The sequence below is a fragment of the Lepidothrix coronata genome, unplaced genomic scaffold (assembly GCF_001604755.1).
Source record: "Lepidothrix coronata isolate B3197 unplaced genomic scaffold, Lepidothrix_coronata-1.0 Scaffold90, whole genome shotgun sequence".
Lineage (NCBI taxonomy): Eukaryota > Metazoa > Chordata > Aves > Passeriformes > Pipridae > Lepidothrix > Lepidothrix coronata.
This window is the reverse complement of record NW_016690270.1, coordinates 1,503,092-1,519,490: the sequence shown is the minus strand read 5'-3', so window position 1 is coordinate 1,519,490 and position 16,399 is coordinate 1,503,092. Positions and strand designations below refer to the sequence as shown.

General features: G+C 49.8%; 3 protein-coding genes across 3 annotated transcripts in view; 2 read left to right on the top strand and 1 right to left on the bottom strand.

Moving 5' to 3' along the window:
• SRSF3 (serine and arginine rich splicing factor 3) overlaps positions 1 to 1,595 on the bottom strand; it is a 6,282-nt gene extending 4,687 nt beyond the window's left edge. Inside the window, 2 exon segments of the mRNA XM_017821411.1 lie at positions 480 to 687; positions 1,460 to 1,595. Coding sequence (XP_017676900.1) covers positions 480 to 685 — 206 coding nt within the window. The 5' untranslated portion in view covers positions 686 to 687; positions 1,460 to 1,595.
• Positions 1,596 to 8,636: 7,041 nt separating this feature from the next.
• Positions 8,637 to 12,342, top strand: LOC108500458 (parathyroid hormone-related protein-like). Its single transcript, XM_017821395.1, has 3 exons — positions 8,637 to 8,645; positions 9,935 to 10,104; positions 10,964 to 12,342. Exons 2-3 carry the CDS (start codon positions 10,016 to 10,018, stop codon positions 11,349 to 11,351), a joined length of 477 nt encoding a protein of 158 aa, XP_017676884.1. The 5' UTR covers positions 8,637 to 8,645; positions 9,935 to 10,015; the 3' UTR covers positions 11,352 to 12,342.
• Positions 12,343 to 16,063: 3,721 nt separating this feature from the next.
• STK38 (serine/threonine kinase 38) overlaps positions 16,064 to 16,399 on the top strand; it is a 13,811-nt gene continuing 13,475 nt past the window's right edge. Inside the window, 1 exon segment of the mRNA XM_017821397.1 lies at positions 16,064 to 16,196. Within this exon segment, the coding sequence (XP_017676886.1) occupies positions 16,066 to 16,196 (131 nt within the window). The 5' untranslated portion in view covers positions 16,064 to 16,065.

Sequence of the window (16,399 nt, the reverse complement as noted above, 5' to 3'; positions counted from 1 at the left end):
CTCGAAGGGCTCCCAGAGAGCTGCAGAGGGATTTTGGACAAGGACCTGTAGTGATGGGAGAAGGGGGAATGGTTTCCCACTGACACAGGGCAGGCTTAGGGGGATATTGGGAAGAAAGTTTTCCCTGTGAGGGGGGAAGGCCCTGGCACAGGTTGCCCAGAGAAGCTGTGGCTGCTCCATCCCTGGGAGTGTCCAAGGCCAGGCTGGACGGGGCTTGGAGCAACCTGGGCTAGTGGAAGGTGTCCCCGCCCATGGAAGGGGGTGGGACTGCATGAGCTTTAAGATCCCTTCCAGCTCAAACCATTCTGGGATTCTACTTCTGCACTATTAAGAAAACCCTTGGATCACACAAATAAACCCTTCATAACAATCACATCAAGTCTTTGGCCCCACAGTTGAAACTTTCCAATTTACACAGCAAAACTACCCAAAATTTCTTTTTCGCAAGCCGAGCCAAACGTACAAGCAGCACATTTTACCTTCCATCTAGTTCTCTTACTGCATCAGCTGCATCTCGTGGATCTTCGAATTCCACAAAGGCAAAACCGGGAGGATTTCTCGCCACCCACACACTGCGCAGTGGTCCATAGTAGCCAAAGGCTCGCTCTAATTCCGTTTTGTTGCCATTGTTTCCAAGGTTACCCACATAAACCTTGCAGTCCAGCGGACAAGAGTCGCGATGCATTGCTAGGACAAGAAAAAAAGAAGTTCACGCCTATTTAAACACAGAGCGTGCACTTGTTCACTTCCAAGGAAGTCGTTCTGTTGGCTCCTTCCGCCTGAAACTTCAGCGGAGATACGACCTGATGCGATGGAAATATTAATCTGTGTGCAACGGGCGGGCAAGGGGGGGTTAATATCGAACAAAAAAATCCGAGTTGTTACGTCGCAGTGTGATTAAAATTCACTGTTTGGGGGTATTTCGGCTACTTTTAAGGTTTACGGCTTGGAAGGGGAGGGGTGGGGGGTGTCCCTACGCCCTTTCCCTGCTTAGCGCGGGGGGGCCCGCAGGGGGCGCAGCGCGGGGGAGGCTCCATTGTTCCCGGATCGGGATTAGGATCGGGATCAGGGGGATCCGCACAGGCGGGGGTGGCAGCGCCATCCCCAGCCGACCCCGCCGGCAGCGCCCGGGGAATCCCTACGGAGCGGCTCCTCGGTGCGTCGTGAGGGACCAGCGCTGCCGCGGGCGGGCGGGACGGCGCCACTCCGCCCCCGCGGCACCTCCCGCTTTGCCTCGCACACCACCGAGAGCAGGCTGAGCACGGGCTCGTCCAGGCAACCCGCGGCCTCCCCGCCGCCTCCCCTCAGCGTTGCGGCGGCCGCCGCCCGCGGCCCGGCCTCACAAAATGGCGGCCGCTCTTTGTTTGCCGCCGATGCCGCCTCCATCCGCCCCGCCGGGGCCCGAGACCACGGGTGCCGCCGCCTCCCCCCACAAGCCCTCTGGGGTGAAGGTCCTCACCGATGCTCAGAGGGAGGGCGCGCGAAGGGAGCCCGCGCTAAACTCAGCCGACTCGACCCCTCAGAGAGACCCCAGCTCCGCTTTTCCTCACTGGACAAAATGGCGGCTGGCGCTTAACCCGCCTGCCTTATATACGGCCAGCCCTCTCCCACGTGACGCGAAGCGACAGCGAATCAGAGAGCGCCGTTGAGCTGATTGACGGGTGGCGTCACTCGGCGTGCGCGGGTGGGCGGTGCCTCCGCGCCAATGGCGGGAGCGCTGAGGCGGCTCCGCGGGCCCCGCCCGGGCCCTGGGATCAGAGAGCGGCAACACCCTCGAAAATGTTGGGTTTTAATGGCCAAAATGAAAAATAAAGTTTTATTTCCTCGTGTCTCTTGCGCGATCGGGTCCCTACGGGCCGTGGTTTTTAAGCATCATCCTCTCAGCACTGGGGTTTACACGTACGAACACTTCGTATGAGCAAACTGCTGTAAACTCACAAGTTTTGGCAAATTTTATATGGGTTTATGAGGCCCAAGAGAGGGAATTGATTTTTTTAGCACTTGAGAAAACAGTATTAGAACTGAGGAATTTTATTTACAGATACACAGTGCTGTTGATGTGCTTTACTAAACTCTCCTTCATACATGACATTTATACAACATGAGTTTTAACATGAATTAAACAAATAACTTGCTCTGAAGGGGTTTCCCTAGATAAAAACCCTCTTATTTTGGGTTATCAGGTAATATAAGAATCCCCATCTGGGGCTGTTGCTGCAATAACCTCCCAAAACCTCCCTTCGCAGCCAAGCTGTGTTTAATTCAGACTTTACGTCTTTGACCTGGGCCAGGGAAGACAAAATTCTCTGTACAAGTAGAATTAATAACAGTTTAAATCAAATTATATGAGATAAGGCATTCTGAGTACAAATTAATGCATGTGGACTGTGTTTTCCAAGCAGGAACTGTGCAGAGGATGGGACGTCCTCAGTCTACGGGAATTCTACCAGCATGTAAATAAAACCCAGCTGGCATTAGAAACGACTAGCTGAGATAATTCCTTAGAATTTTCCAAAATATTTTGCAGCATCGTCCATTATTTTTAAGAGCTTTTTCTCAGTAAAATCCTCCAAGGGTCAAAACTGGCCAGGAGACAGAAACACAACAATGACTTTGAGGTAACGAATGCCCTAAAGTATCTTTATCATCTGTGCAGTTATCTCACAGTTACCTGCCTTTAATTAAGGAAATCTAATCCATTGTAATCTAAATTAGCTGATGGTTAATTTCCTGAGGCAACACAAACAAAGGAAATAATTTGAAGCTTGGGGCTGTTCAACCATTTCACTTTGTGACTTCTTGGAGACAGTGATTTCCAGGACTCGCCTCCCTTCTCCAAGGGGTTTGCAACACTCCTAGGCCCTGCTCCTATCACATAATGTACATTTCAAATATGATTTAAGATTTGCAATAATGAATATTTTTTAAAAAACCAAACCAAACAAATATTAGTTAGAGAGCAACGTGGACAAGCTTGTAATCCTAACAGAACTTTTATCTTCATCCCAAAGTTACACATGATACAGGAAAATAATTCCAGACGACAGATTTGGCAACAAAGAATTTGTTCAGAAGTAAGTTCACCTCCTGCAGAGCAAACACAGCATTCAGCACTCACCTAGGACATGCTACCTGCTCTATTCAAGGTGCTTCTTACCTGGGGTTAAGCCCATCACCACGTTTCATAAACCACAGCCCATAAAAGTCATGTCATATAAACATAATCTGTTTTCAGTTTGCTTTTGGCATTATAAAGAAATTAAATGTGGCCCATCACTGGGACAAAAGGCCTATTGGAATATTCAGCCTAATTCCCACAGTTGAGGTTAGGATGTCCCAGTACAGGCACACTGCACTTCTGTCATTGTAAAATCAGCATTTTGCTTGTCCTCTCCCAAAGACAGTCCCCGAGCCAGCTCTGAGAGCACTATATGTGTGTGTTGCACATACACGGAAGCTGAATTGTGTTACGTTACTCTCTTCCTTATTCCAAGTCTGTAAGGGTCTGAAAAATCCTGCTGGATCGAACTCTCTGGCTTTCACAATAAGAAAATGCCACTCACGTCTGATATTTGTGAGAGGTACAGAACTTTTACATTCATCAGATCTTGTGTGAAAGGAAGGAGAGAACACTGACCTCACAAACAAAACCAGACCTGCTGTGAACCGGTGGGTCAAGACTAGATTGACAAGGTATTTAATAGCTGCACAGTGCAGGGGAGCACAGTCATCTGTTGTATAAACCTCCAGACCAGGATCCATGACCACACGGACCTGGAGTAAGGTGTTCCAGTCAAGCTGCTGTCGTGGTTCCTGTGATTTCAATCCCACAGAAGAAAATGAACATATTCTAGACATGATTTGGAAGAAACCTCAGCTGTGTGAGCCAAATTTAAGGGATCACAAATATCCTGAGTTGGAAGGGACCCACAAGGATCATTGAGTCCAGCTCCTGGCCTTGCACAGGACACTCCAACAATCCCACCATGTGCCTGAGGGCGTTACCCAAACACTCTGTGAGCCCTGGATACTTCAGGAGACAGACAGTATTTACTGGAGAATATTTCTTTCAGGATCTCTTAGAGCTGCTCCTCAAGTGAAACTAGACATTAACAAAAATAGTTATTTACTGGCATGGCTCTACCTGCAGAAAGGGCTCTTGCTGGGAAATGTCACTGCACGAACACAACAGGAACTGGTGGAGGGGACACGTCTTCAGTCACAAACCAACTAACTGCTCACAGGCACAGCTCAGGCTGCTCATGAGGTTCCTGTGGATTCGACCCATTTTCACATCCTGCCCAATCTTGGTGAAGGGCATTTCCTACTGAAACGACGACTTACACTTGCCTGATCTTTAGATATATTACATAGATAGATATTTAGATATATTACAACCAGCTTGAGTGAGCTTATTCCCACAAATTCTTGTGTTTACAGCATAAGGTCTCCATCCCTTATTCCCTCGCTTTTAAAACATATGTATTTTTACACTGTGAAAGTTTTTAGCTGCACCTCAGACCTCATCTAAAGGGAGAATGAAACAACAGACTGTGATTTTTACATCATAGACCTAAGCTAAGAGACTCAGCTCCCAGTGCAGGGGCACAGCACATCCCCAAGACTCAGCACTTGGGGATTAATTAGCGAGAAGATCGTTTATTTGAACGACATGTTATTTGGAGACCTTCAGTTGCTCGTCCTTCATCCCCATCTTTCCAGGTGTGAGCCTTCTGCCACTGTTGGGGTCCCACCTCCAAGGTGTGGGCAGCACAGGGTGACATTCTCTTGCAGGGGCAGATCCCACAGAGCTCCTTTTCGGGGGGACAGGCCCCATGGAATAGGGAGACACATCTCCTTGTGTTTTGCTTTTGCTGGTGTGAGGTTCTCAGGAGACCTCCAGGCACTGCAAGGCTGTGGAACCAGGGATTAACTCAGAGAGCCCAGGGGGTGTTACAGAAGCAGCACAAGGGACCTGAGGCTTTGTCTCAGCTTCACCTGAATTTGTTTTGCACACAGAAAATATCCCATCTGGAGACTGTTATGGGGAAGGAAAAATAGAGTCAGCCCCAGGCTTGGCTGCAGGGCAGGTTTTGAAGGACAAAACACTCACCCTTGCTACTGTGTTCTGACAGAGCTGCCAATCCCAGGAGCTTCTGTAAATCTGGCTTGAAATCAGAAAATGGGAAATGAAAACAGAGAGTCTGACTCACTGCTATTCAACTCTAATTTTAATTCCCTGGAAGATGGGAGTTCTCTCTGGAATGATGCAGTATGTAGTGGATTAGGGGCCAAGATTTCAAACTGCTCCTGGAGTTTACCCCCCTCCCAAATGGTATTACTGGCACAGGACTGTCCTCCAGCAACAAGGAGGTGACAGAGAGAAGCTAAAAGCACCCAAAGCAAGATGGAAAAGCCTGGAACCTGCTCCTAGGAGCTGAAATCCACCTCTTTAAATGGTTATGGAAGCAGAGGTGCTGCTGGCTGCTGGTGACGCCCCTGAACCACCTCGAGGTGTGAGTGTGGAGGTGCCAAAGTCTTTGTGGCCTTGGGGTTTGCTGCGAGGTGTCATTTCCTCCCATCTCTCGGTGAGGGAGGCCAGGAAGGGAGAGCAGCCCTTCATCAGCTGCTGCTCCACCAGCAGCTCAGGGGAACTATATTTACCAGGACTGTGGTCAAACCGTTTCCTCTCGGCAGGGCGGTGTCTGGTTTTCCACACACAGCACTCAGCAGCTCACAGGAATTCTGGTCTGATGGGTAAGAGCAGTAAGGGAAAAAAAAAAAAGCCACAGCCCAAAAAACAATCCCAAAGAAACGAGTTGACTTTTACATCAGGGAAGCTCTTCTGGAGCCCACGCTCCTGTTACTGGTGAGTAAGAGAGAACAGCACGTGGAAAAAATTCCTCAGATCTGTCTGCCCATCTCCCTGCAGATAGAGGATCCCTTTGATGCAGTACAGTCTTTGTTTAATTAAGTTTTCAAATCCCAGGCCAGAGGATCCCCCTTGCCCTAACGAGGCTATTTGCACATTTGCTTTGCTTTCTGTTCCCTCCCCCAGTTCCTTCTTCCCCCTCAACAGGGCCTCCAGGCTTTCTCTTCCCTTTTTCTTTGCTCTGCAGCAAAGCCATATTCCCTTCCTCCCCCACCTGGCTCCCTGGGGGAAGGACTGGAAAGCAAAACAAAAGAATCACTCGCTGGGAAACTATAATTGGCACAACCCTTCTCGCTCCAAACCTCCCACTGGAGAAGGTGAGGGAACAGCAAAGGCCCCTCCCGTAGGGAGTCAGACCAGGAAAAGCTGGAGGGAGGGAGTGAAGGCTTTGAAGCCAAGGCTCAAAGCTTTGATGACTCCAAGAGTGCTTTGAGGGAGCCTCGAGGTAACCAAACTCCGGTCATCCCGGTTAATGCCATGGCAGAACCGGCTCCTGCTCTGCTCTGCACCGTCCAGGGCTCCTGCAGAGGTTGATTTATCTCAACTAAAAATATCACCTGGTTGTGCTGTTGGCACAATTTCCCGTTGTGACACTGGCACTGTGTGCGTGGTGGGGTTGAAGGGATGGGTAGGTAGAGCTGTACCAGCACCAGGAGCAGATTTAGAGCTCGATGAAGTTATAATTTAGATTAAAATAATCATTGCACAATTGCACTTTCTAGTTGTCCCTTCCCTAAGCCAGAAATCATAGCTCAAAACATTAACTCCTGTGTGAGTGGCTGGTGTATAAATGTGCAATTGACACATTTTATGTATTTTTAGAAATATTATAAAGCAGGAGTCCATCCCTGCCAGTGTCTCTTCCTTGCTCTGGGCTCCTCTCAGGGATACACGGGAACTCCAGTGCAGGTCTGGCTCTCGGGGAGGTGTTTGTTACAAGGTCACAACCAAGTTAATTTTGACTTGTGCCAAGTCCTTGGGTGGAAGGAAAGGGCCAGTGGTAGAGTGTAGCCATGGCAGTGTGGTGTGACCATTAGGATATGTGCCCATGTACCAACCCCACATCGCCAGCGGTCACTCAATTAATGCTCTTCCAGCAGAGATGCTGAAAACTGCATCCAATGAAAACCCATTGTACACTGGAGACTCGAAAAGTTTAAGGATGAATTGGACCAGACGCTTCAGACGTGACTTTGGCCAAGGCTTATTAATCCTTGAAGATGTAACTAAGGAACCTTGGACCCACGGTGGGTAATTCGGTGTAACCGCGGTGCAGCTGCTGCCCCGGAGACTCGGATGTGAAACCAGGACCTGATTTACCAATATTTAACAAATGTCATCTTTAATTGGTGGCACTTTAATGAGTGACACGCTCCTTAACAATCAGGTAATGAAATTGGGAACACTTATTGGATCACTCAGAAAAAGTGGGGCTCCGAGTCTGTGTGAGGAACACAATAAAAACCAATTTGGTGTCCATGGAAGCTGTGAGATCACTGTGCTAGCCCTCTCTCTGCAGGACAATGTGTCTGCATCCACCTGAGCCTGGCTTTAACTGTGCCTATGGGAAAGGAATCCACTGCTTCTGGTAACTAAGCAAATGATCTTTTCAGTCCTTGCGGGGAATTGCTCCTCAGAGATGACAAATACATTCGTTATCTTTCACTTTGAGAAATAGGAACTGGTCCTCCTAAGTAGTTTCAGCCTAATGATCCAGCCACATCCTGAGTACCCAAATTCTGCTCCAATTACCTGTTAGAGCTCATACAGTGAGTATCAAACCTCACGTGGTGCCAACTCATAGGGTTTCAAAACATATCAGAATTTGGCTTTTTGCCTGAGCCACGGCTTGCACTTCTATTGTTCAGTCACTTGATAAGTCTTCTCTGTTTCTCCTCAGCTTCCAAGATTTCAAACTAATTTCTTTACTGTACAATCAACAGATTTAAATGAACTTTCTACTGAGCATTAAAATCCAGTGGGATCTTATTTAGACTGCCCAGAGAAGCTGTGGCTGCCCCATCCTTGGAAGTGTCCAAGGCCAGGTGGGATGAGGCTTGGAGCAACTGGGTTTAGTGGAAAGTGTCCCTGCCCATGGCAGTGGGGGGAGCTGGATGATCTCTAAGGTCCCTTCCAACCCAAGTCATTCTGGAATTCCATGATTCTATGATTTAGCAACCCCTCAGTTAGATTTTCAGTGAATAACTACCCCGTTTTGCAGATTTTATGACAACTGGCATTGCCGAACTCACCAGTATTAACAATTTAGATTCCTCCTACCCAAATCTGGTGTCCCACACGTGAGTCCACAGGGACAGGAAAGGAGGGAGATCTCTTCTGCATCCAGAGACCCTTTTCCTGATCAACCCTGGAACAACAGGGTTCACCATCACCTTGGGGCACAGGAACCTTGTGGTAAAATCAAGTTCACACAGAACGGGAGAGACGGCAAAGGAATAACAAACTGTCCATGAAGTTGTGATTGCCTTAGTCACAGCTGAACATTTTAGAATCCAGGATTTATTCTCAGTGGGAACAGGGAGCTGTCTCATTTCAGTGACACGAGAGGAAAGGCCTTAGTCACAGAGCTGATGCCCATTGTCTCTGTGCTCCCCGGGCTGGTATAAAAGCAGGCGAAGGGCACTCGGTGTCACTGCAGGAGACACGTTGTGCAGGTCAGGACTTCACTGGGATCAAACAACACCACCAGCAAGTAGGTAATGTTCCTTTTGTAACTGCAAGATGCTTTGTAATTAACATATATTTTACTGTTGATCACAATAGTGTTGCTTCTCTTTTGTGTATGAGCAGGAGTTCTACATTAGCACAATTTAAAATGTCATTCAGCAAGTAAATATACACATCTATATGTATATTTATGTGCATGTATCTGCTTTTAATACAGATATTTTTAATCAGGACTAATACTCATTTGTTATTTCGTATCTAGTTTGATTTCAATGTGCTGCCCAAGGAAATCACTCACAAATTAGTGGAGCAGACTTATTAAGAACAAGCTTAATTGTTACAAGCAAATATATAATTTATTTGTATTACATTAATGTATAATTTGCCTTTCTATCCAACCCTTGACAATTCAATATTCAAGTTAGTATAAAGACAAGTCATTTTAGGAGATGCTGAGTTTTTTATTATCCCAAACTTCCCCTGCACAAAAAGAAGTATTTCTTCAAAGAGTTATATGGGAATATAACTTTACTATTCTTACATAATCATTTAAATGCTGCAGCTTTTGTTTTGTTGTCCCCCCAGGTTTTGATGTAACGATTAATACAGGATTTTCAGGTAAATGACTAAAGGGACAGACTGGAGCCAGTCCTGAAGCAGGGTACAGTCATTAGTGTGAAAAATGCAGAGATTTTAGGGATAGACCTGGCAACAAAGACATGGTGGGTTGAAGGAATGGGTAGGAAGAGGTGTATCAATGCAGATATAGAACTGGATGAAGTTATAATTTAGATTAAAATAATCATTGCACAGTTACATCATCTGGTTGTCCCTTCCCTAAGCCAGAAATCCACTCCTTCACTGAAAAGAAATCTGGCATCAGTCTAATAAAAGCCCAGATATTTGCATGTCAGCACTTGTGCTGCTCATGGAAAAGGCCCAACCCCCAGGGCAATGAACACCTTTTAACTTGATATTCCTGCTCCACTTTTAAATACTTTGTTCTGTGATTTTCAGCAATCCTGATCTTCTTGACAAATTTCTGTGAAGTTTTATCAGGGAGGTCTCTTCCCAGCCCTGAAATGTGCTTGCAAATGCAGAAGAGTGGGAGGTGTTATATTGAGAGGCAACACTGGGAAAGGAGATTTAGGACTCTGAGCAAGGAAATACAGAACTAAACTCTGAATCCTATTCATCTTTTCTGGTGTATGTTCAAATCCACATGACTGATGTTCTGGGAGGTCCTGGGATGATTTCCCACAGCACAATGCTCCACTTTTACCTGTGCTTAAAGGCTGAAATTCATTTTGTCAGGTGAAAGGAAGAACAGAGGGAAAGATTTCTGATCCCACCATCAGCTGCTGGTCCTGTGGAGTGGATTTAAGAAGAGAGAAAATGTTCCTGCCCCAGAGGTCTCTGCAGACAGTTACATTTTTGGCAATTCTTTTTTTTGCCTGTTTTGCAATGTGTCAAGAGATTGAAAAGTAAGTAACATCATCCTTTTACTTCGTTATTATAATTAGAAAACTGCTTGGTTCTGATTTAACAGGCTGAGTTCTGCACTGCTGTCAGTAACTCCAGGCATGGGGGAAAGAAAATTCAATATATTTGATACAGCAACATTTTACATCACTCTCTCTGCAGTATAAAATTAGTCCAATTGCATTTTTAGATGTGTAACGTATCACATCAGTTGATGCTTTTAAACACAGTGTACAAACCATGTAAGGATGTTCAACACAGGCCATGGAGATGGCACATGCTAAAATTCCATATTTAGGTTCCCATTTGGATTCAAATCTGCAGCAGGAGCCTATAGCTGCAGTTAGATGTTATCTGAACAGCCTGAAATCCTGAAATATTTGCATCCCAGAATTAGCCTGCCCTCCTCACTCAACACTGGGCTCAATATTTTTGAGGAATCTGAAGTAGCTGAAGAAAATAAGGTTTTGTTTTTATTTCATGGACATCAGTGATTCCAGCTAAATTCCAGTGATTCCAGCTCTGGGAGGAGAGAAGCAAACCCAAAAATCCTGTAACACTGAGGTGAAGGAAAGGGAACTTTATTCTGAAAAGAATCTAAATCTGGGAAAGCCCCAAACTCTGTGAGAGCTCTTTAAACCTGCTCAGGTCATTTTGTTGGTCTTCCCAGTTTGCCTTTTTTAAAAAAAGGAGGTTCAAGGTACACCTTTGGGAATGGCACAGGGTTCCAGCTTCCTGCCTTCAGGAATGGGCTGCCTGAGTGGGAATGGTGGGCTGTGGCACCACCAAAAGGCTCCTGTGTGGGGTTGGTGGATGCCAATCAGCATCTCTGGTCCCTCATTCCCTCATTTTTCCCTGCAGCAGAAGAGCAGTGACGGAGCACCAGCTCATGCACGACAAAGGGAGGGCCTTCCAAGGGCTGAAGCGCCTGCTGTGGCTCCACAACGCCCTGGGCACCGTGCACACAGCCAGCAGCAGGGACATCCCACCTCCAAATGCCACGTGGGATGTGCAGAAGAGCCCAAATCCCTCAGATCTCCACAACAGCATCGGTGGAGACGAGACTTCCAGCCGGATGGAGCAGCTGCTGGAGCTGACGGAAGCACAGGGATTCCTCCCGTTAAAGCAGCTGGATTTGAAGAGCCCAAAGGGGAACTGGAACCCACAAGGCCTTTTTGAGCTGCTCCAAACCAAAGAGCTGGGCAGCAAGAGAAATCCCAGCACGCAGCCACAGGACTATTCCCGTTAGCCCTCAACCCCCCCCGGGCTGTCCCTTGCTTTCCACATGTGCTCTTGTAGGGAAAAGCTCCAGCACAAAGGTGAACTGCAAAATAAAGATAATTAACTGCATTTACACCTCCAGATGTTGATAGAGACCCTTATAAGGAGCCAAGTTCTCTCCTGAGCAGCTGAGTGCTGTGACTATGAGATGGGTCACTTGTCACAGGCACTTCTCTTTTACATCAGGGCCCTCCCTGTCTGTCCTGGATATCTTAGGGGTGCTGCAGCCTCTTGGAGCTCCTGTAGCCCACTCAGCAGGAAGTTTGGGTCATTAATGTGCATATTTGGAGGCTCACTGGAGCCTAATGTTTTGACTCCTGAAGAAAGTTATCTCCTAATACAGGTTCTCTTTCATTTCACCCCTGCCTGCAGTTCTGCCCTGCTCTAATAATGACTTTTCTTATACTGTAGGTCCAAAGGGGTTTTTTCCCTGCTTCTTTGGTGTAATGAAAGTTTTAAGCCTCTCATCCCTCAGTTTGTCCTTCCTTTTGCCAGGTAAAAGTTGACAGTGATCCCCACTCAGCCAAAGCCCTAAACATTCACCTTGTTCTGCTGGTGGAAGGATGAGAACCAGCTTCCAGGGTCTCTATTTCAGCCTTTTGTTCCAACACTTCCTTCCTTTTCTTTCCTCATGTGAAATCCTCTCCCAAGAGCTCCCACAGCAGCAGAAAACCAGCTTCATGAGGCCACCTGCATTTCCTGGAGTAGGTACCACAGGATTTTGCTGTTCACCTTTGCCATCAAACTGATCATCTCTGCCTAAGCAAAGCAAGGTCCAGTTTAATTGTAAAATCAGTCTTTCAGAAATGAAATCTCTCGTGTGTTACGAATTTATCAGCGTTTCCATCGTGTAGGGACTCCACACACCGTTTTAAACCCTGAAATTCCTCTGTTGCCGATAGACTTCAACTGTGCAGAATGTATTTCTCAGTGATTAAAATGTTGATAATAAAAACCCTTTTCACCCTCTGAATTGTACTTGCTTTTGTTTTGGTAGAAATGTAAATAAATAAACGAACAAATAAATAAAAAACCCCTTTGCCAATATATGTCCACACATTTGGGATGAGTATGGAGTCACGTTTTTTTGGTTGTGCCACCCCTCACAGGTCCCTGTTAGATTCCCAAGGCCAATCAAACCATTACTGAAGCAGATGGTGAGGTGAAGAGCTGAGAGGGGTGAGGCAAAACCAGGTTACACTGCCCGAGCAATGAATTTGCTGAGCTGGGATGTGGGAACTCTTCCTCCCTGGAACCCATAGGATGGAACCCCGGGAACCTGACTGTGACCAGCTCAAACCTCTCCAGAACTGGCTGTGTCCTGCCCAGCACACTCTGGAGCAGCCCCTCTGCCCCTGCAGACGTGGATTCCTCTGGGAATGACTCCCTTTGAGCCCTGGGAGGTGGAGGTGACCATGGCACCTGTCCCTGGGTGTGCCTCCCTCCTGTGTCACCACGGGGTGACCAGATGTGTGTCACCCGTGTGGGGATGGGGACAACCGCCCTCCCCTGGGTGGTGAGAACAGGCTGTGTGCGGGGAGGTGAGGCTGTGCCTAGTCTCCGAGCCTGCAGGTCACAGCACCACTGTGGGAAGGGGGGAAGGCAGCAGGACAGGGCTCCCCAGCCCCGCGGGACCGTCCCAAGAGCACTGCCAGGAGCAGGAGGAAGGCTGGCACGGCGGGGCTCCCTCTGAGGGGAGAACACGGGCCGGGCCGGCCCGATGCAAAGTGCGGGGTGCGCCCGCTGCCCCCACGGCTGGGTCCGCACCAGCCCCCGAGCCCTTCCAGCCCCGGAGCCCCCCGGGCGGGCCCGGGGCCCAACTGCAGAGCCCCCGGCACGGATCCCAACCTTGGAGCCTCCGCTGCCGAGCCCCAGCCGCAGACCCCCCATCGAGGAGCCCCCACTCCGGAGCCCTCAGCACAGAACCCCCATCCCGGAGCCCTCAGCACAGAACCCCCATCCCGGAGCCCCCGTTGCAGACGCTCAGCACGGACCCCAAACCCGAAGCCCCCCTCTCTGATCTCCCCATTTTGCAGCCCCCAGCACAGAACCCCCATCCCGAACTCCCCATCCTTGAGCCCCCATCCCGGAACCCCAAAGTGGAGCCCCCACCCCGGTCCCCCAGCACAGAACCCCCAGGCCGGAGCCCCCAGCGTGGACCCCCATCCAGAGAGCCCGCCCCGGAGCCCCCATTCCGGAGCCCCCTCACAGAACCCCCCCCCATTCCCCGCTGCCGCCCCTCAGCCCGGCCCGGCCCGGCCCCTCAGCCCGGCCCGGCCCCTCAGCCCGGCCCGGCCCCTCAGCCCCGGCGCAGGCGCGGCGGGCGGGCCGGGCGGTCGCTGCCGGGCGGGGCGGGCCGGGCGCGGGGCGCCTGCGCTGCCGGAGCGGTGCCTGGGCCGCCCGTCCCGGCCGGGTCGCCGTCGGAGCGGGGGGGGCGCGGCGGTAGCGGCGCGGGGGCTCCGGTGCCCCCGGTCCCCCCGGTCCCGTGCCCCCCACCCGCCTCGCCGAGACCCCGCCTCGCCGCCAGCCCGCCCCTCCCGGGGGGCTCCGGTAAGCCGCTCCCGCCTTGTTACCGCGGGCGCTGCTCCGCATCCCCTCCCCGCCCTCCTGATTCCTCTCCTCCTTCCCCCGGGCCCTTCGCCGCCGCCGGGGGAGCGGAGCGGGTGTGGGCCCCCCCCCAAAGCTCCCGGGTGTGGTGGGGCTGGGAGCGGGGGTGCTGCGGGCCGGGGTCTCTCCAGCGGTGGGTTCCCCCTCCTCCCCTCAGTGTGGGGGGCTCGGGCCGCCTTTGTCCGCTCCCGGTGATGCTGCAGGGCCCCTCCGCCCGTCGGGCCGCGGAACCGCCTCCCCCGGTGCCCCCTCTCCGGTCGATCCAGCCCCGCACCGTCCCACCCGCCCCCGTGGGGGTCGGCGGGCTCTGAGCCCCGTCCCCGTGGAAGGGGCCGCCGCCACCAACAGGTGGTTTGACACCGATACTTTCTCCTTTCTTCCCCTTGTCTTTTTGTCCCCGCACCTCTTTCTGTCAGATAATTCTCCTGGTTTGATCTCTAGGAAGTGAGAACCGCTCATGGCTTTCACACCTCTCGCTTAGAGCTATGGGTGTAACAGCCCCATCTCCGGGGGTTTAACAGCCCCATCTCCGGGGGTGTAACAGCCCCATCTCCGGGGGTGTAACAGCCCCATCTCCGAGGGTGTAACAGCCCCATCTCCGGGGGTGTAACAGCCCCATCTCCGAGGGTGTAACAGCCCCATCTCCGGGGGTGTAACAGCCCCATCTCCGAGGGTGTAACAGCCCCATCTCCGGGGGTGTAACAGCCCCATCTCCGAGGGTGTAACAGCCCCATCTCCGAGGGTGTAACAGCCCGGTTGCTGGGGGTGTAACAGCCCATCTCTGGGGTTGTAACAGCCCCATCTCTGCAGAGGGTGACACCCCATCTCTGGGGCTGTAACAGCCCCATCCCTGGGGTTGTAACAGCTCATCTCTGCAGGGTGTAAAACCTCTCCCTGGGAGCGCACGGAGAATGTGACCCCCCCTTTGCGTGGAGTCACTCAGAGCTGCTCCTCCCATGGTCCCACCTCGCATAAAGAAACAGCACCATCCCAAAAATCATCCAGCTGAAGGTCCTTTTCCGCCAGGATCCTGCACAGGCAGCACACAAGGAGCTGGTGTCTGTAGAGGAGGTGGTTTGCAGGGGCCCAGCGGTGACGCCTCGTAAACAGCTGCAAAAAGTGAACAGAAAGAGTCACTCAGAGCTCGTTGGCAGCACCCAGGGTTGTACAAAGGGGAAGTGTCTCACCTATGTTTGTCTGCAACTTCTAGTAACAGTTGCAAAAGTGTTACCTCACTGTGAGTTACGTGATACCCAGGAAAACCAGTTTAAGGGGTAGTTGCATGTTTGAAATCTTTGTTTTTAATGCATTTTAGGAAGCAGAGGTTGCTTGTCAGATATGCCCTGAAACTGCTACTGGTCGGAAGTGGCACACACCAGTATTTACATATTGGATTCACAAAGACAGAAATGAAAATATGAAAATATGTATTTTTCTCAGAAATAAATATGTAGGATACTTACACTAGGGTTTGTTTTTTTGGGGGTATTTTTTAAACTGCAGTGTGTTCAAAGGCAGTGATCTTCTGGATTTGTCCAGATTTTTGGGTGAAAACATCTAGGAAAAGTGCTTAGAGGCAACTAAATGCCTTTTTTGTTCCTTCCTCGGTTGCTCTGTTAGTGGGATGACTTTCAGGATTTTGATGACTTTCACAGCAGAGGAGCCAGGAGGCAACTGATGGAGTTATTTCTGCAGGGGTTACAGGAAGCACAACTTCTGGGTTAGGTGTTTCAGGGGGATATTCCTGAATTTTAAACATTTACTAAAGATAGAATGTGTTGGGAGCAGCAAACATACGCAGTACTGGCTGAAGTTGTGGTTTTTGAGGCACCACATTTCTTAAGTTTCCTTCCCTCTTATTTTCAGATCAAATATGTTCAAAACAGGAAGTTTGACTTGTACCTTTTATTTTGTAAGACTTTTCCCTACTTCGTCTTAGTTTAGACTGGTGGCATTTGTTGTTAAAACCCGAGCTCTGTGATTCAGCATCATTTAATTGATTTCAGCTCTCGTTTGAAGGTTATTTGCCATTTATAATGTTTAGTTTTCTCCTCCCTTTTTCTCTCCTAGCAGCCATGGCAATGACAGGCCCCACGCCGTGCTCGTCCATGAGCAACCACACCAAGGAGCGAGTTACGATGACAAAGGTGACGTTAGAAAACTTCTACAGCAACCTCATAGCACAGCACGAGGAGAGAGAGATGAGGTAAAGATCTTCCTTGTTTCTTTTCCAGACTGGGTAAGAGCCCAAATTTATATTAACTGCATTTAGCTTTCCTGAGCCAAAGCAAAAATCATAAAATCCCAGGATGGTTTGGGTTGGAAGGGACCTCAAAGCTCATCTCATTCCACCCCCTCTCATGGGCAGGGACACCTTCCACTAGCCCAGGTTGCTCCAAACCCTGTCCA